The 20022-nt window shown below is 41.5% G+C and overlaps 1 protein-coding gene across 2 annotated transcripts in view; it reads left to right on the plus strand.

Annotated features, from left to right (window-relative positions):
- The window catches only part of SORCS3 (sortilin related VPS10 domain containing receptor 3), a 299459-nt gene that overhangs the window by 243930 nt on the left and 35507 nt on the right, over positions 1-20022 (plus strand). For both annotated transcript variants that reach the window (XM_030488031.1, XM_030488030.1), the window contains exons 15-16: positions 14332-14449; positions 15937-16070. In XM_030488031.1, the coding sequence (XP_030343891.1) occupies positions 14332-14449; positions 15937-16070 (252 nt within the window). The remainder of the gene's footprint in view (positions 1-14331; positions 14450-15936; positions 16071-20022) is intronic.

The raw sequence follows: 20022 nt of genomic DNA on the forward strand, positions 1-20022 counted from the left end.
CTAGTGGGCTGTGCTAAGAATGTAGTTTTGTGACACACAGGGAAGTACTACAAGACTGTGTGAGCTGGTCTCTTGGAGCTACTGACTAAACAAGGTGAATCCACTCTCCCTCCATTCCTGGCTGATCATCCACTTATGCAGTTCCTTTCGTTGTTGTTTTGACACTCATTTCATCTAACAAGATGGTCAGTTCAGTTCCTTTAGCATCACAGAACTTCAAGAGATTCGTACCAAAGCACATTGCAGTGTTTGGTGCAGGGATGAGGAAAGCAGTTATAGAAAACAAAAGGTCCCGTAGGAAAATAATTCAAATGCATAAGGGCAATAGTTTAGGTACGTTCTTATGTGACCCAATGAGTGCCTAGAAAGCACTAGTCTTTGAAATCTACAGTTTTCTAAGTTCTGTCCTGTAGCCCTCACTGGTAACTAGTATATCTTCTAATGATTTCACATTCTAATGGGTCTGTGTTGACAAGACATAGGCACAGCATGTTATGTGCCTGAGACTGTCCACCAGGGGAAAGGAATCAAATTGTATTCCCCTTCTAGTTAATTGTGATATATCCAAATAGGAGCAGTATTTGCTTGAGAGAGTTGCTAGTCTGTGCAGTTCAAATCAGAGACAAGATGTTTTTGTGGGTCCAGAGAAGGGCTTTATGTTGTTCCAGCTCTGACTCATAATTATCACCTCTGCCACTTCATCTCCTCTGCTAAGGATCTCTTCAAACCTACATTAAGAGAAATAACCTTTTTGCTTCACAGCTCTGCAGAACTTTGCTATCATTTTAGTAAATTCATTATATGTGTGTGTGCAGACACTCATTTATAGATGGGGATCATTAAGTTTGCTTTGATAAATATATATTTATGTATACACACCCACGTGTGTGTTTCTATGTATGTATACTTCATGGTCCATATATATCTGTGTATGCATCATTGAGCATTAATGTTTTCAGTGAAAAGGTTTAGTACAAGCTGGTCTGCTAACATTGCTGCAACTGCTGCTTTTAGCTACATGTATATTAGAAAATGTTCATGGTTGTAAACGAACAGGTTATAAGCCCTGGCCTTTTCTAACACCTTCTCGTTTACATGGCCAGGAAGCTTTACCAGAGATGAAGTGGGAGCATTTTTCTTCCAGGAGACCCATAAAATTACTGGCAGTCCATCACTGGGTGGCAGAAGAGTGGGTCAGAATGAATAAGTAACTGAGAAACACTGGAAAAGGTGAGAGTTGCCAGGAGAGGTTTGAGGTACGAAAGAGAGCATTAAGGGCACAAGCTATACTGAGTGAGACCAGACATCCCTCTAGCTCAGTTTCATGTTCCGCATGGTGAGTAGAGGATGCTAAAAATATATATTTTTTAAAAAAGAAAACTTTATCTTGTACACTTTTCTAATTTACAGAGATTTGCAAATAGGAGACTTTCTTGGCCAAACATACTATTTTTATTTCTAGGACATTAGTGATTTTTTTCTATTTTTTGAGGTTTTTCTTCCCCTAAGTTCCTTAAAACACTTAGCAGTTGTATTACCATGTGGCCAAGAGTTCTATGAGCTAACTCTTATTCTGAAGAACTGACTGACTTGTGGAAGACATCAGCAAAGTATGTACATGTATGAAGGCAACATGGACAGATTCTGATTAGCACTCAGCAGAGATTCAGCAGGTTGAGTACAAGAGAAGGGCAACAGCTCCCAGGTCCAAGCTCCCACAGAGTTCAAAATTACATGGGAGCCAAAAGTCATTTTCCTGTCACTTTCTGGTAATGTGATTATCATCTTTCATCTTCAAGCAAGGCAACATTCACTGCCTTCTGCTCAAGTCTTGCTGTCACATTTAAAAGCTGATACAGGCAAGAAAATTACAAGCTGACACAATGTCCTTGAAAGATTCTGCCCCTTTGCTTAGGAGTAGGGAGCTGTGGATCCGTCACCTCTGAGTGCTTGTGCTGAGAGAAGTAAAGCGACGCCTTATGGTTTCTACTACCTTAAGGAGATAGATAGAAAACAGTGCTTTTGCTGGGATGCGGTCAAAGGAGCTGGCCTTCTCCCTGCTGGTCCAGCAGCCTTTGTCCTTTGTAGCTGGCACCCCTGCTAGCAATCTCAACAAATGAGAGAAGAGGTGCATGGATGGCAGAAACACCAAGAGATTGTTTTTCTTAGAAGAAATTAAGGTTCTTGTCCAACATGCATAAAGACAAGACACAGTGTTCGTCAATTCCTGTGGCCCAGCAGAGGCCTTCAAACTCTCCTGCTATCAATCTGGTCTCTTTTCACTTCACTCTGCTTGAGAAAAAGAGAAAGAAGCTGTCTGAAAAAAAAAGACAGATTTTCTTCTGCAACTTCTGCTGCTCCTGCTGAGCTCAATAGAGGATTCGGTGCTGACGGATTTTGGAGAAATGATTTCAACAGAGGTCTGTAGAAAGCTAAATCCAACTCACAGCTTCCTGTGCGGAAAACAATAGAAGGGATCATTTACAGGGGCTTTTGTCGTGGAAGATTCCGAACTCTAACCTTATTTATCTTCAGCTTTTTTGGGGACCAGGGCTGACCAGCCAGCCTGTGCCTACTCTCAGGCTTACCAAAACTGCAGGGGTTTTGAAAGACTAGAGGGCAGATTTCAAAACCCAGTGTGTCAAACTTGCGTAGGTACCATTGGATACATAGAAAGCACTGGCAGGTTTTAATTGTCCCTGTTGTGGTTTTATCTTGCATTTCAGTTTTCCTGTCTTTTTATGTTTATTGCTCTATCTGTTTGTGGTGCAGTTGGCTTTATTATTGGCTATGGATTTTACTGCGAGGCTCTGATATGCCCTTGTGAGTTCATTGCACTGTCCTCGCTCATGGGGCTGTGCAAACTGCAGTGTGCAAGCCTACAGAAGGACTCTTCAGAATAGGATCAATGAAATAAAAGTGAATCTGTGAAAATAATGACTGCACACAGAAAGAAAAGCAAATTTTAGAACTTGATCTGAGGAAAAAAATTACAAATATAATTATTAAGTTAAGAAACCAAAATGATTGAAATGATATTGGCATTTGCTATAGTGAGCTACATTCCTGTATTATCTGATCTAATTTCAGAACATTCTGGAAGTAATGAGTAGCTGGGACTTTGCAAGAAAATGATCAATCGGCTAATGCCATCAAGTGACTTTACAATGGACAAGAAAATGTGTGTTATAGGAATTCCATTTTATCCCAGCAGATGATCAGTTTATACCCTGGAGTAAGACAGCTGATTACCCATATCATTATCTTCGTTTGCAAGACTTAAAGACGTTATTAACGATCACAGATTAATCAGTGTCACTTCCTCCTCCCGTCTCCCTCCCTGCCAGAGGAGTACTCTATTTGTTAACCTTTGGATTGCAGCATGAATTCACCTAAACTGTCCACAATAATATTGATTGTGCTGCTGCTACTTGCAGTATGAGCTGAGTTCTTTCTGTGGCACCTGAATAGACAAATCAGGTGATGAGAACATCTGCCTAGAGTAATCTCTCTAAGACAGCATGGTGTGATTTATGGGGCCGTAGGAGGAGGATGTCTGTGACTTGAGATCAGTTCCCAGCAGTTGTGCCATATACTCAGAAGATTCCTGGCAGAATCCATAACACATGGAGAAGACATTGGGCTCTGTGGCATGTATTGTCTATCTTCGACTTTGTGGGGCAAACATTACTCTCATTGGAGTCATGTGCTATTTATGGACAGTAGATCAAATATTATGCAAATACAGTTATTTGCATAATATATAGAGAAATTGAGGCAGAACAAGGGACATGCCAGTGATCAGTCACTCGGCAGGCTGTCATGGGGAGAACTTGACATGAAATCAGGTCTCCCGAGTCCCAGATGAGTACTTCACTGTGCAGACTTCCCATTCCTTAGGGGAAAAGAGATGCTGAGTCATGTCTATAATGCTCAGACAAGGGGTAAGCATGTGGAGAAAGGAGGACTAGAAGAAGGTGTGCAGACTGGAGGCTTTTATTCACTCAAGTGAATAAAAAAAGCCCTTACAGAAGGAGCAGCGTGCTGATACATGATTTATTTTCCATACGTAAAAGGACAAGGTTTGCCTGATGACAATAAAATCCAGATATTCTCATCTAACGTGCTTTGTTTCTTGTGTTTTTAAGGAAGGACAGATGGACCTCCTACTAGCGGCTGGGCTGGGCTGTGCAAAGCACTCAGGCTGGGTGTGGGGCACAGAGAGTGCTGTGCACCCATATGTTCGTTATTCACTTTTCTGTTTGAGCAAGCCATGAAATATTCTGGTGCCCTGATCCTACCAGCCCTTAGAGGACTTAGCCCTTAGCTTCAGCACCTTTTCATCTCAGCCTGGCCCTGATCCTGCATGGAGCAGAAGATGGTGCAGCACACCAGCTTTTCTGGGAGCTCTCAGTGCTGGTTGGCTGCACAGTTCCCTCTAACAGATTTCCATCGTTGGGCTGAGTGAGCAATGGAGAGCAACACTCCAGAGGAGCCATACTGTAGTTTGAGACATCTCATATATTTCAGGTAGTGCTACAGCCTTTATTCCTAAGGAGAGCTTGTCCTCATGTGATTATTTTACCTGGTTTCCTTGTTTTGTGATCACTTCAACCCAAGCCTGTGAAAATTCCCCCAATATAACTGGTCAGCCACCTTGTCACACTGTTGCCCAGCCACATACAGATCTCATCCCCTCTTGAGCCTTCTTCCCCCTGATACCCTGTGCCAGACAAAGCTTGTTACCATGCTGCACCGCAAACTGTCTCTATCACGTGCATTTGGAGCTTACATGTTCTGAGCAATGTCTTCCACATTTGTGTTGGGCATCTCTGGTTAGAAATCTGCTGATTCATAGGATGAAAGATTGAAATGACTGAAAATGCTGTATTACCCAGCTTCTTGGCAAAGGGACAGCACCTGCCTCTATTGGGACCACAGACCCATTAGTGGAAGAAACACTCAGATTGCTGATACCTGCCAGTGTCTTTTCTAAAAGAGGGAAGCAGAATCTTCAGGTTTCAAAGCTGTCAGAAACTGGTTGTCTTTCATGAGTGCTTCGAAGAAGAGAACGAACACTTCTGAAAAACAGCATTAAAAATTAACATGCTTTCCCATCCCCCTTCCCAGGTGTCTCACGCTCCCTTTCATGTTGCTGGGATTTCTTTTGAAGCAATTGTCATGTAAACTGTTTTGGGAACATTGGCGATGAATTTTTTAGAGACCAGATTTCAAAAGGTTTGGTTTGTTATTCAGTAAGTCCTTGTATTGATAGCACTTGGTATTTAAAAAAAAAAAAATGAAAATCCCTGTTTCCCCTGTTGCCTTGTGCAGTATTTGTGCAGCTATTGGAGAAATAGAGCCCACACTGTAGGAATGCTTCATAATTACATGTTCTGCAGATTACTTACTGATTGCAGTTGGCGCTACTTGCTAACTAAAGGATCATGCTGTACCATGTCATTTGCAGTGGTTTTCCTCTTCTGCTTGTACTTTAAAGGAAGTGCCCACCGAGCTGATGAATAATCCCAGGACTGTTTTCCAAAACTGAGAGAAAATGGTCTGCCATGATTGTACTGCAGAATTTTTATTTCAAGATTTTGCGGTTTTTCTCTATATTCACAGAAACTTTTCTCCTGCCCCACCTCCTTTCTCCTTCCTGACCTGGAATCTGGCAGTCGTGCAGCTTTCCATGACCAGTTCAGTATGGATTGCTAATCAGTGAATCTGGCCAACACTTTGAATTTGCCTTCTGTGGAAAATTTCCGTGTCTTGTCATTGAGTTTCACTTGGAACTGGAAATAAATCACTTCCTTCAGATTTCATCTGCACATGAAATTCTTGTTTGACCCTTCCCTTTGGGAAACAGAATACAGACCGAGATTTTCTTGAACAAATTTGTCATCACGCAAGGTATATTCCTGGAGGTTTATTTCTGGAGGTTTCACTGCTGTTGTTTTTTCTCCCTCTGAATAGTAGCAGTAGAACATGGCCTTATATATTTGGGAATTACACTACTTTGCACCAGCTGAAAATCTAGATCCAAATGGATGGTATATTTTATTTGGAAGAATATGCATCTCTTCTTCCTAGAAAAAAATCTCATTTTTTCTTTCTATCCACCGAAATAAGTACAGCAGCCCTGAATCACCACCCAGTTGCCCTCAGGCTACTGTTCCTAGTTAACAGGTCAGCCGAATGCAACTGGATTAAAAGCTCCAAAGTGGCTCTTAAAGACCATATTTATTGTTTAGGAAAAAAATTAGATGATGGTTTTTTTGTTGGCAATTGCCTGCCTTTCCAGTGTCATCTTTACTCTTTTCCATTTCCTTTGTTTCCAGTCTCTTGCTCTCTGCATCTTCTTGCCAGTCATGAGACTATAACTCTGCCTCTCCCTCTTTTACTTTCCCTAGTTGCTGATCTGTGTCTCTTTCAATTAGGTTCTACTTCCTTTGTCTCAGTCCCTTTCCATCCAATTTCCATGTAACTAGTGACCTCCTTTAATGCTAATTCCATCTAAACCATAATAAAAAACAATTGGGAGGTTACACAGCCCATTTGTTTTTCTCTAAAGTCATGATTTATGTTTAATTCATGAGGAAATAGCTGATCTCTCAATCCCCATTCATAAAACCTAACCTTGCCAGCACAATCTGCAACTGTTCCATTGTTGCTTGTGTGGTTTTGGCCTGAACAGCTGAGCCTGCACATAAGAGCTAGTTCTGCTTTACTACTACTTTCTTACACAGAGATGGCTTCAGATCCAGTGTTCATAACAGACTCTCTTCTTGGTGTGAAATTGTCAGCATTTTCTTTCATTGTCTCAAAGGCTATAAATGCCAACAAATGATGTAGCAACATTTATGTACCAAGTCTTTCTGTAAGTGGGTGCACTGAACTAGTATCTCTAGCATGATAGAGATCTTACTATTTTCCTTACTATTTATAATGTAGGACCAGGGTAGGCTGGCTAGTGGGGAGAAAAATCCAAAACAAATCAAGGCAATTATGGAAGTGAGAGAGCCTTGTACAGGGACACAGCCAGTTCTCAGCTAGAGCTACTATGTTTGGCTGGATCTTGACCCTTTCTGCTACGCCATCCCCTCACTTCTGGTCTATGTTACCTAGCACTCTGGATGCAGAGGAAATGGCAGCAACCGGTTTGTGTTGCCTGCATATATTCATGCCATGCTGATGCTGAACTAATTAGTTCTCCTGGAGCACGGAGCACCATTGTACAAAGTACAATAAGCAGAAGCAAACTGCAACTCACATCTGCCTTCTTAGCTCCATCTCAGTGCTGGTTGTACAAGCGCCGGAATATATCTTGCAGAAGAGCTTTGTTCTTCAAGCTTGCCAAGGGCCACAAGAATGGAAATGTAGAGCTTAGACACATGCAGGCTTTACCTGGTAACTGCTCAGGTCCACATCTGCCAAAAATTAAATGGCTTTAGAGTTTATAAGAGCAGGCCAGCCAAATTTGAATAGCTCTGGTCCTGGATGCTTGTGCTGGTGCTGCATGGACCTACCCTGAGTGACTATGGGTCAGCCTATCTCATACCTATCCAAGCTGTTTATAGAGAGGAAGTCTCCAGCCTGTGCTATGCCACTATACTGAGCGTGATATTGACCTAACTCTGCTCATGAAACCACATTGGTGATATTTGCTGGCAACGGAGGTTTGTCTTGAATACCTGGTTAGCTGCTAAATTGCAACAGTAGCGACATGTGCTTCTCTTTGCTAGACATCTAAGCCAGAAAGAGCACCTTCAGTTGTGGTGGATTAACCACTCAGCGCTCCTGTTGTGGTGATTGCCCAGATCTGGGGCTGCCCCTGGTTTTGGTAAGACAACTTCATCCTTTCCAGGATGACTAGAAAAAAACAACACACATTTGTTTCCCTGTCAGGATGAAGTTCTTCCAGATTGTGCTTCATAACACCTCTTGGGTTCATCCGTTAAATTACTTCAGATACAAATAAAGAGGGATTTTAACTGAAATCAGATGGCAATCTTGCTGGACTTTCTCTCTATATATATTCCCGCAACAAAAACACAGATTCAGGTCAGCCAAAGCATTTACAGATTTGGGTGATTTTACTGTTGAGGATTTTTTGCTTGCTAAGACACTTCCTCTGCAAGCATTATTTTTTTACAATAAAAAGGGGGAAAAAAAGGAAGGTTAATTTCAGGCTTTCCTAAATGAGACAGTCCCTTTACGATGACACTGCAATTAGCTTTTCTTTCAGTATTATCAATTATTCAGTATTATCAATATATTTGGTGCTCTTTCTATGTAGTTTTCTGTTGATCCACCCATCTATTTGCTTGTGTAGTTCATCTCAAAAGGTGATGTCTGTTAAGTGTATTATTGGTTTGGGTTTAGTTTTTTTTTTTAGATATTCAAAATGCTTAAAGCTTAAACAGTCTATTTTATAGGGCCTGATCTTGTTAAAACCTGACTTCAGAGGCCCCCAGGGTACTTTGTGAGGAGCAAAATCTGGTACATTTCACCTCTCTTACCTTGTTGATGTATAGCAAAGGAAAAAATGCTTCAAAAGGAGGGTACATTTGATGGTTTGTGTACTGAAGATGACACTAGCTGCTTTCTTCCTTTGGTTCTTCAGCCTTCTGTCTCACCAGTGATCACAGCTGGGGACAGGAGGCATTACCAGATACTTTGACCATTATCTCCTGTTATATGCAAAGGAGCTAGGCTGACAAGTGAAATAAAAGTCTTTTATATCCAGACCAGACCAGGCAAGTACAGACAGCTTCAGTGCATGCTTGCTCCATATAATGTCCTGCCAGTTTAATTCAGAAATGATAGAAAAGGACTTGATTTAGGCATAAGAAGACATTTCCATTTCTGTACTTGAGCAGCTTGTCTGAAACTGCCATCAGGGATAGATCCAGATGGATACAGCTGACGCCTTTTCTGTGAGCAATACACAAGCTATTACTTGAGAAGATCTATTTCTCATACCCTAGGCAGGGACAGGAGTTGAATCTATGGACCAGAGGTGGATGAGTTGTTATCTTGTGACCCTCATAGAATCACAGAATGGTTTAGGTTGGAAGGGACCTTAAAAATCATTGAGTTCCAACCCTCCTGCCACAGGCAGGGACACTTTCCACTAGACCAGGTTGCTCAAAGCCCCATCCAAACTGGCACGTGAGCAGCTCTTATCTCTGAGAGCTGCACCACATGGTTGATCAGGCTTAAGAAGCTTTTTATTAGGAGGGGGGGAGTTGCTGCTTTGGGAATCAGGTTACCCAGAACCATCTCTGCAGCACAGAGGAAAACATTCCTCAATTCATTCTGTTGACCTGTCAGGAATAAGCAGTATTGAATAACATAAAAAGTGCAACTATCAACAATGCGAGGAATTATAAGGCAAAAGCAATGCAATTTGAGAACACTCTATAAATGTAAAAAGCCTTTAAAATAGGTTCTGTACAAGGTTAGCCAGTCAGTATATACTGCATTTGCAAGTTATTGTGTATTTAAAAAATTAATGAAAGATACAATTATAGAACCATTACCAGTGACCTTTTCCAAAATGACTCTGTCATGAATCTGTAAGCATTTCAGAATTGTTTTCCAGGTTCCTAATATTTTTTCTGCAAATTACTGACATCTAGCCCTGGCAATAAAAGCCTTGCCTTGTTTCTCCAAAGAAGGGATAGGGAAGCCTTTTCTGATTTCCTAGCAGTGGTTTCACAGTGAGTTATCCATAAAGCCAGTTGAGAAGATGCTGTCCTATTAGCTAAGATTTTACATGGAGTTTTAAATGCTTACTCTGAGGGACAGAACAGAATCTATCCTGTCTAAAGCCTGTAAATTACCATTCCATGGCTTAGGTTGGAGAACCTTTGTTAAATTGAGCTTAGTCAGAAAACTGACTGTCTAAATGCCATCTGGGCTCTTGTATTTATTGCTTCTCAAGGACTTCCAGATCAGACTGCTTAGATGGAAAAAATCAAAACATAGCTTTGTGTTGGCTTCACAGAGTTGGACCTTGAAAACCCATCTCTCTTCTTTTGTCTTCTGTCCTTGCAACAAGCAATTAAGAGCTTTCAGTTAGACCATGGTAGGCAACATTATTGAGGCAAAATTCATAGTAGTTAAAGTCCCCTTTTCCCCTGTATCATCTTAATAGTTTAGCTGTATTTATTAAAAATAAATAAATAAATAAAAAATCCTCCTCCCTAATTTAGTGAGCAGAAAAGTAAACAAGAAACAAATGCACATGGGAATCAGATAAGATAAATGAGGTGGTTTCTTCCAAGCAATGTGAGGACTCACCAGCTGAGTAGGGAAAAATTAACTTCCACCAATCTCTTTCCATTTTTTTCCTTGGGACTTTTTTGTCTAGCCGCACTGGAGATCAAGATGTACATACCAGAGCACTTAATGTTAATCACTTACCGATACCTGAACACTACAGGCTTTAAGATGCTGCAGCTCTTTGCTGTCTGCCCAGCCCTCTCCAAAACAGATATGGTGGGGAGAGGTCATATGCATGCACCCTAGTCTCTATAGAAAAATATCCAGTGATGTAGCTTACAAAATTGATGAAAGAAAGGTTCACCTGCAATACCTGATTATGCTCAGTCTTTGTTCCCTGTGATGGTTTGCTTAGCCCATTTTTATTTCCATAAAAGATGAGTCTTTTCATCACTTCCTAAGGAAAGCTGTTTGAGGGTCCAGTGGATCCCCACAGATAACATAACGCTCTTTTCCTTTCCTTATGTTTGCTTACTCTCATAGAAGTTTCAAATGCACAACAGAGTCATCTTGAAATATAATGTAACCTTCACCATATTGACTGGTCAATCAAAACGTGCTGTAGGTGTCTGGGTTGCATTTATTATTGGTAAGCAGTGCTCACAGGGTGCAGTTGCTTGCTAGCTTCTGTGCATATCAGCAGCTCTTATTTCTGAAAGATGCCTCGCAATGGTTGATCAGGCTTAAGAAGGTTTTATTAGCAAGAGGGATGGGGGAATTACTACTTTAGGAATCAGGTGACCCAAAACCATCTCTGCAGTACAGAGGAAAACATGCCTCTCTGTTCACACTCTCTAATTACATTTAGTGTAGTATTGTTTCCATCTAAATTATAGCAATTATATACAGAGATCTTCTTTGAAATCATTTAATTAAAGAGTAGCTAATGCTCTTGTGCTTTTGGAATGCTAATACACTGCCTTCCATTTAGGAAGCTGTTTATTTTCCATTAATAAATATTATCATGAAAAAATTTCAATGGCAGAGGGATTTGGGTTTTTTTAGCTTATTTTAATAGATTTAAAAAGCAAGTGGTTCTAGAGACTTCTGTAAAGCACAAAGAAGCCTTTTGCCGTCTTGCTGGACAGTTAGCTAAGGGTGAACGTTTGAACAACATTTTGCTTGAGATGCATTGGCTGCCGAAGTGTTTGATCTCTCCGGATGTGTTATCTTCTGGGTTGAAGTAAGTGTTTGTGTTTGATTATGTTGTCCCCTCCTCTTGCTATTTTTTCTGTGTAATACACATGCAGTCAAATCCTGAAGTGGTATAAATCTGCTGGACTAAATGATTTCTGCCTGCTGAGTTGCTTCTTCACAGGAATGACATTTTAGTCATGCATCACATCCAGGACAAACAAGATTCATGGGAAAGCTGCCCAGCTGTGCAATAGGACTGTGACCAGACGTTCACTGTGTAAGAGTATGTGCTGAAAGCAATTGTGGCATAAGAGCTGGTGAGGTTTACCCAGTGCCAAGGGAAGGTGAGAAGGAGAACTGGAGTTAGAAGTCCTGCTTGAGTACAGTTTCAGAGGCCTTCTGCACCCTCACTATGTATTGTTTCCCATTCCTCCCTTCTCCCTCCTTCTCTTACCAAGTGCCCTGGCACCACACATTGCTATGGTTTCCATGCATTGATCTTGGTCCAGCTTGTGCCTTCTGTGTTGACAAACAAGAATTGTGGTTTCTTCTGTAGCTTTGCCTGAATGTGATGGTGTTTCCTATCACTAATACCCCACAATTAGGACTACATTAAGAAATGTTCTGAAGATCCAGCAACAGTCTACCTAAATCCATTCCACCACACAAATCCTTCTCCACCCTACTCATTTCTAACCTGTGTACACAATTGTCACAGGTTCTTCTTGTATTATATCCTCTCCTCTTCTTGTCAGCTTCTCGGAGCTTGCCTTTGTGAGGCAGAACTTGGATGTAGAAAGGTGCCCACAGCAAACCCACAACTCCAGGCTCTCAGATCTCCCCCACCCCACTTTCTCTCCCTCATCCCATGAGCTGAGACAGGTCTAAATGGGAGTACATGACTGATTCCTGTATGTTCCCTGTTTCACAAAAAACAGCAGAGGAATTTGGTGCAGCCTACAATCTACAGAAAGAGTGGTTTGGACAGCGAGCAGAGACCAAAGCAAACAACCCTGTGTGATTACAGCGTAAATAAAGATGAACTAGAGCTAAAGAATGGCAGCACACTGAGGACACAGCAGGATCTGGATTTCAGTCAGTGCTTGGAAATGGAATAGAAGTTTTCTCTTTTGTTTCTGTTTCTCTTTCATAGGGAAATTTCTAAATCGTCTATCTCTCTCTTTCCTTTTTTAGTCTGGAATAATTAGAGCAACAAAAACTTTAATCTCATTAGTGGCTTGGGTGAAAATGTAGGTTAGTGAAAGATCCGGCATAATGAGAAAAAACTTTTGTTCTCTGCCCAGTAAATCTCGCAATAAGGGTGATACAATGATGTTTCATGAGTGTCAGAAAGATTTGGGTTTCAGTACCTATAGAATTTTTAAAATCTGGAACTTGTATTTTCAATGAGGTTTTAGGTTCTTTTATATTTGAGATAGACAAGAGGTTGTCATGTTATAATGACAAATCAACTTGATCATTATCAGGGGTTTTGTTGTTTATGTGTATTGAGATGTTCCCACTACCAATGAGAAGCTGTAGTTTCATTCATGGCTTTTAAAGTTTGGTCACCTATCCTAATTTCCTCCTATTATACACCTCTTTGGAAATCCAGCTGCAGTCGATTGAAAAGCTGCTTCTTACTGAGAAAATCACAGCTGGCCAAGGGAATAGCAAGCTGTTACTTGATCAAAAACTAAGCACCCTGCAGCACTTGTGCAATGTTTCTGGATGGATGGAGTCTTTCATCTGGTACCTGGTGTTATTTGTTAATTAAACCATGTTTTTATTATTATTTTGCTTTCTTCAGTAAAGGTGTGAGCTTCCTACATGTAGAGTCCCTTCGTATTTATGGCAATGGTACTTTGGTGATGTATTCCATCAATGCTCATTGTTGCTTTGGCCCTTTGCTTCCAGACACTTAAGCAAGCACACGGGTTTCCCTGCATGTGAAGGAGGGCTGTATAGTTAGAATAGCATTTAGAGAGACCTGTGTTCAGCAGCCAGTTCTGTTGATGATGTTCTGGTCCAAGCTTGTGCAGAAGCCTCTGGTGCTATTCAGTTTTATATGACCCCTTTCATCATCTCATTTGTGGGATGATCTGTGCCTCAGTTTTGAATTACAGCCTGAGTTCTTCCACTATTTTTTGAGTGGTCCAACTGTTCCTGTATAATGCCTTACTCAGTACAAGCCTTGTGTTGCTCTGAAGTGGCATGGCAAAATGTGTCATTTTGATCCTGGAAATCAATTTATTACTTTTAACCAGATGAACCATGTAGTGTGATCAGTGACTTCTGCTGCCGAGTGACCTGCTCAAAATAATTAAGAAAAAACTCTGCTGATAACCTTACAGTGACGATCATTTATAATTTCGCTCTTACTAGCTGCAGTCAGCATTCACCAGGTAGAAGGGATGTTGCTGTCTTAGCAGATCACTTGCCTATAGTCCATATCCCAATTATGTTATTTCAGGTCATTATTTTACAATTCATTAAGTAGTAAGTTTGTGCAACACAAAAGTTCAGCAGTAAAGAAACTGAGTCAGCTAAGAAAGGCTTGATTTTTAGACAACCAAACCCATGTATTCATCAGAATAGCTCTTTTGACATTAGGCACATTACTGTTTAGTCTTGTTTTGTATTGTTCTTGAGTAATACCTAGCTGTCTGTATTAGAGTCAGGGTATTGTACTCAGTACTAGAGGCATGGAATACCTTCCAACACAGGCTGTACAAGGGGTCAGGAAAAGGCTAAACAATCCTAGGATGTTATAGGAACAGGATCTCTGGCATCAAGCTCCAAGACCATGTATTGCTTTCTGCAGAGGAGATTAATGAGGAATTATTTGCTTAATGGCAGTATATCTCTGGCTGAATCTGGTTCTTTCTTCTCTCCCATGCACAGAGTTTTTGGGCACTTCAGTCTCCGTTCTGAATGGCAGCTGGTCAAGGTGGACTATAAGTCGATCTTCAACCGAAGGTGTAACAAAGATGACTACCAAACCTGGCATTTGCACAATCAGGTATTCTCACTGTGCAGGGAGGGGATGATGAAGGTTCCTTTTTCCATACTCTGTGTTGCCTGGTAGGAATGTACTTGTTCTTTTCATCAGATCAGTAACCCATTGCTGCTTTACTTCTCCTAAAGCATGAATAAACACAGGGCCAGACTTCTCTGGGCAAGTCAAGGAGACTTAACTTCTCTTCGTATGAAAACATTCCACTGCACCAGCTGGATCTTTCTGCCCTCAGCGCTTAAGGCAATGTAAAACCTCACCTTGTGACTGAATTGTAGGAGACACTGAACTCTTTGTAGCTCTGTCAGTAACTCATGAAAATAATTTTCTTTCACTTTGCCTTTATTTTCCCTACTCAAAAATGAAAATAAAAACATTTATTCACCCTGCAAGTCCTGCAGGTGTCTGCAAAACTCTGGGGAGCCCTTGAATAAAAGACACCAGAGAAGACCAAATTATTTCATTTTATTCAAGGATGCACACTTTGCTTTTCATACCTTCTGGCTTATTTTCATGCTGTATACATTTAGGTCCTGAAGCCACTAGAACTGAGAGAGCTCAGCTCTGAAGATTACTTATGGGTTACTGGCCACCAGTACGATGTCCCACTCCCTGCAAGGCAGCATAACTAGAGCCAGAACTGTTGGCATTGAGATGTTTCTGAATGAAATCCATGCATTAGAAATAAGCATTAATTTGGCAAGCTTGTATTAGATAACTGAAGTCATAGAATTGAATATATGAAAATAATTTAGATGAAAGAAAAGGGAAGACGTGTAGCCAGGCTGCCATCTTGGGAATCACTTTTAATGGGAAGGAGAAGTATTTCGATTAGGTGTTGTCCTTTTTCCTTACTTGCACACATATTTCTGCATCAGAGAAAATTCTGCTTATAGCAACTCACCTAAATGTCAAATGTTTATTTTAGATTAGCTACTCCCAGTAGTAACCTTTCTGTTCAAAAAGCTCAGGATAACACACGATCAAAATTATTTGAGGTCTACAACAAAGCCAGGTCTATCAAGGAAAGAGGAGTGAAGCCAGGAGTCCTGGGTTCTACACCTAGATTTTGTCCCTGCCCTGGGTTTCAGGCTTGGACACTTCTTCCTAGTAGATTGCCTCTGTCATATGAAAAAAAATGTGGAGTACATCCACATTGTCTTTTCAGGATAATTCATAGGACTAAAAACATTGGTGGATGCCTTTTGAAATATGGCATAAGCAGGTGTGATGGCTTGGGCACCCAGGCATTTTGGATACATTGGCATTGGCATTGCAACTCAATGCTGAACACTGTGATCATGGGTCCTCCCAAGGGGGCTTTTACATTTGCAAAGCCACAAAAGAGAGCTAAGCTTTTAGGTCCCAACTCTCCCAGTGGTAATTGCTTACTTTCCTTGCCTTCTGTGCCTTTTGACAAAATGTTCCACTCAGGGACAAGCTGCCACTAATACTCTGCTCTTCTTTCTCCTATTTGTTCTTGGCTGCTGAAGGGAGAGCCTTGTGTCATGGGAGAGAGGAAGATCTACAAAAAACGCAAGCCTGGAGCCCAGTGTTCCCTAGGTCGGGACTACTCCCAAACTGTTGTGTCTGAACCATGTGTCTGCGGTCAGGGGGACTTTGAGTGGTGAGTATGTGGCTCTGGGGAGTTTTGCAGGGACTGTTCTTGTTGCATTGACAGTGGTCGAGCTACTGCCCAGACAGAAAACCTTGCAGAGAAACTGTTTCTCATGCAGCTTTGTGGCTGTGATCGTACTATATAGCATAGGTGTGATCCCCATGCCTGTTGTGTGAGGGAGGTATCCCCTTCATCTGTGGCAGAGATTTGTTAAACTCTATGAGAGATCCAAATCTAGAACTCAAAAGCAGAAAATTGCAAGTACTGATTGACTTTTTTTTTTGGCCATCATTCTAGAAGAGTGATAGCTGGGACTCTTCTCTGGTCCAAAGCATGTCTGTTACAGGAGAAAGAGGGAATTTCTGTTCTCACTTTCAGGGTCGCTGAATACCGAGGGAGTAAGCTGGCAAAATATGCACATTTTTATCATTATTCCTTTGAATTCCTGGGAACTATTTGTTGCTTTTTAGCAATGTTTTATTGAGAAATCTTCGGAAAGGACTTCTCTAACATGACTGTACAGCCCACCCATCTCAGATGTAGTTACTTGTTTTGCATAAATTTTGGTGTCTCTAACTTAATGGGGCCATAATTACCAAACTGCTTAAAGGTCACTTTGAAAGCAACTTGAAAATAAAATAGGGAAAAGATGAACCACTGCTTGATATTGCTTGACAATCAAGGATAGGAGATGGGAATATGTGTAACAGCCAGGATCTCTCCACAAGATTCCTACAGGGAACCTGTGATAGGCAATATTTCAAAGATTTAAGACTGTCAGTAGGTGCGATTCTTGATCTTAAGTGATCAGAATGTCATTTAAATGGAGTTCAAAATATCCTGAAAGCAGATCAGCTGAGAAAACATTTTCATTTTTATAGTAGGTAATCAGGATCATTGTCTGATTCAGTATCAGTGTAATTCCTGGAAATTTTGCTTCCTTTCCAATCCTACCCGAAGAGGTGTGAGATATATCTGCACAGCTGAGACTCACAGTTCTTTTTAGAACATGGACACACTGAAATGCAGAAAAATGAATAAAAAGTATAGACCAAAGCATTTTCTTAAATATTAGAATCATAGAATCATAGAATAGTAAGGATTGGAAAGGACCTTGAGATCACCTTAATATCATTTAGTTCCAACCTCCCTGACATGGGCAGGGACGCTTCACACTAGAGCATGTCGTCCAAGGCTTTCTCCAACCTGGCCTTGAACACTGCCAGGGATGGAGCATTTACAGCTTCTTTGGGCAGCCTGTTGAAGTTTGAACCCATTCCACCTTGTCCTATCACTACAGTCCCTGACGAAGAGTCCCTCTCCAGTCCCTCTCCATCCTTGTAGGGCCCCTTCAGATACTGGAAGGCTGCTATGAGGTCTCCACGCAGCCTTCTCTTCTCCAGGCTGAACAGCCCCAACTTTCTCAGCTTGTCTTCCTACAGGAGATGCTCCAGCCACCTGATCATCCTCGTGGCCTCCTCTGGACTTGTTTCAACAGCTCCATGTCCTTCTTATGTTGAGGACACCAGAACTGCATGCAGGACCCAAAGTGGGGTCTCACGAGAGCAGAGAAGAGGGGCAGGATCACCTCCTTTAACCTCCTGGTCATGCTTCTTTTTAATGCAGCCCAATATACGGCTGGGAATATTGCAGTAGTTTGTCATTAAGAGAGGTTCAGGGATATGCAGCAGAGATTTTAATCTTATCTGGATGGATGTTTAAATTGTTCCTAATGCCAAAATTACATCTGAGACTCCTTAGCTTGACTTGGGAGATCTTTTCCCCTTTGTTCTCATCATGGGAACTTACAGGATGAACTATCTTGTCCTGCAGTATCTGCCCTTGGCATTGGCATATGCCCCTGAGCTGAACCAAGCACCAATCTCCAGAGATGCCTACGAATTTGGTTGCTTTTTTATTTTTTTTTTCTTCCAGCTTTATGCCTCACCACCTTTCTATTTTCACAGTGAAACTTGTCTTTTCTAAGCTGTAAGTGGAAAACTGTGGTAGGTAAATTGGCCTTAAGTGCTGTTCTGCCTTGAAAAGGGTCTGCATCAGAATGCACTTTTTCAATCAATTGATGTGTACCTTGCATGAATTCAGTATTATTTCTGCTTAACTTTCCCACTAACGTGAGAGAATATTGCTGTTCACTTTGTCAGTCCTGCAGAGGAAATTCAGTTAGAGGATAGCAAGATGACTTTTGTTTCAGCAGTTTTGCACTGCCAACAGAATTGTCAACTGGCTTCCAAACGCAAAATTGTTATAGCTGGTGATGGAGAATCAGAAGAATCAGCTTCAGTTTAAGGGTGCATTTTGATGCTAGTGTTCAGGGCTGACTGGAAGAAGGTGTGGGGCTATCAATTTGCAGAAAATACTAGAGGTGATGGAAATGGGCACCAAGCTTGATTGTCTTAGAAGTAATTATCAGAGAGGAAGGGTGAACTCATCTGCTCTGACTTGTGACTTCTAAAGGATAAGACAGCTATTTAGTCACTGGCAGGATACAGGTTATTCTAGAATATGATTCATCTGCCACCTTTTGGATGTCAATATGAGAAGGGAAGATAGGACCCCACTGTGTCTATAGTTGGAAGGACAGCTCTGACTCTTTCACTTGATGCTTTTGAAGAGGAAAGATCTCAGCCTTTTCTGACTGGGTTCACAGTTGCCAGTTGTTCTTGGAAGCACTGACTGGCCTGTCAGTGTGTGAACTGTTCTCATGTGTGTGAACAGGTCCTGTGGAGTGTCAGGGAAAGAAGGAGGAAGGCCATCAGCTGGTGGTGTGTGAGTACACTGACCAGCAGGTCCCAACAGACAGGTCCTCTGCTTCCCCAGTAAGTAGGTTTGGAAGCTGATCTGGTCACAGCATCCCATGCTACTAGGTGTGATGACACCTGCCTTTGGGAGCTGTGTAGTCAGGACAAATCACTGCAGGAGCCCTACAGCACAAGCTGTGAGCGCTGTGCTCCCTCCCATTTGGTCATAGCGGCCTTGCCCCTCTCTGCCTCATGTTGCAGTGCTATCTATCTGTTTCCTGCTGTTAGATATAAGGCTAGTCTGAGTTTCGGGGGCAGAAATCATGATCCAGGGCCCCAGTTCAATAAAACCTCATGAGTCAAGATAACCCTTGCAGTCATTTCCAGAAGCAAACCCTGGTCTTTTTCTGACAGAGAGAATGGCAGAAGGAACTCAGAAACGTTATTAAAGTGCTTGCTGATCTTTCTTTTCCCTCCTCCTGCTTTTTATTTACACTGTCAAGATAGCTTTCCAGAGAAAGACAGCACAGCAGCTGGACTTGATTATTTCCTTAACTTATGCAAACCCTGGGGCTTATGAGAAGGAAGGTGGGCAGCATGCGAGGTTTTAATATACATTTACCAGAAGTTAATGAACAAGCACAGAACCTTGAGGGCATACAGCAATGTTGTCTTTAATTTTATTAAATATTTATGCAGCTCTTTTCTTCTTTGGGGCAAAGTACAGCTCCTCCTGAATATTTTTAATTACCAAGTCACTGCCAGGCATTTTTGACTGTGCAGGTCGGACCTACTGAGAATGATTAAATTGAATGTTGAGAGAAAGAGCATTAGGGAATCTCCAAACCTTTTAAAGTAGCTTGCAGAATTTTTACCCTCTAAGAAAGGAACAGCAGCAGCCTGGATCTCTGGGGACATAGCACAGTTTTGCCTCACCAGAGCTCTTCCTAGAGACTTTCTGTTGGCAATGCAGACTCTGAATAGGCGAAGGATAAAACTCAGAGTGTCCTAAAGAGCACAGAGAGCTTTCAAGGCAGTGGCTTCTGTAGTGTCTGTGTTTCCACAGAGATTTAGTTTTTTGGCATTTGTTAACCTGCTTCAGGCAAAAATCCAGAATCTCTTTATTTGCCCCTTGAATCCGGCCTGCCAATAAAGGCTATGCATAGAAACTGGATCCAGAGCCTATTAGAACTTATGGAAAG

Source organism: Strigops habroptila, chromosome 5 (genome assembly GCF_004027225.2).
Source record: "Strigops habroptila isolate Jane chromosome 5, bStrHab1.2.pri, whole genome shotgun sequence".
Taxonomy (NCBI): domain Eukaryota; kingdom Metazoa; phylum Chordata; class Aves; order Psittaciformes; family Psittacidae; genus Strigops; species Strigops habroptila.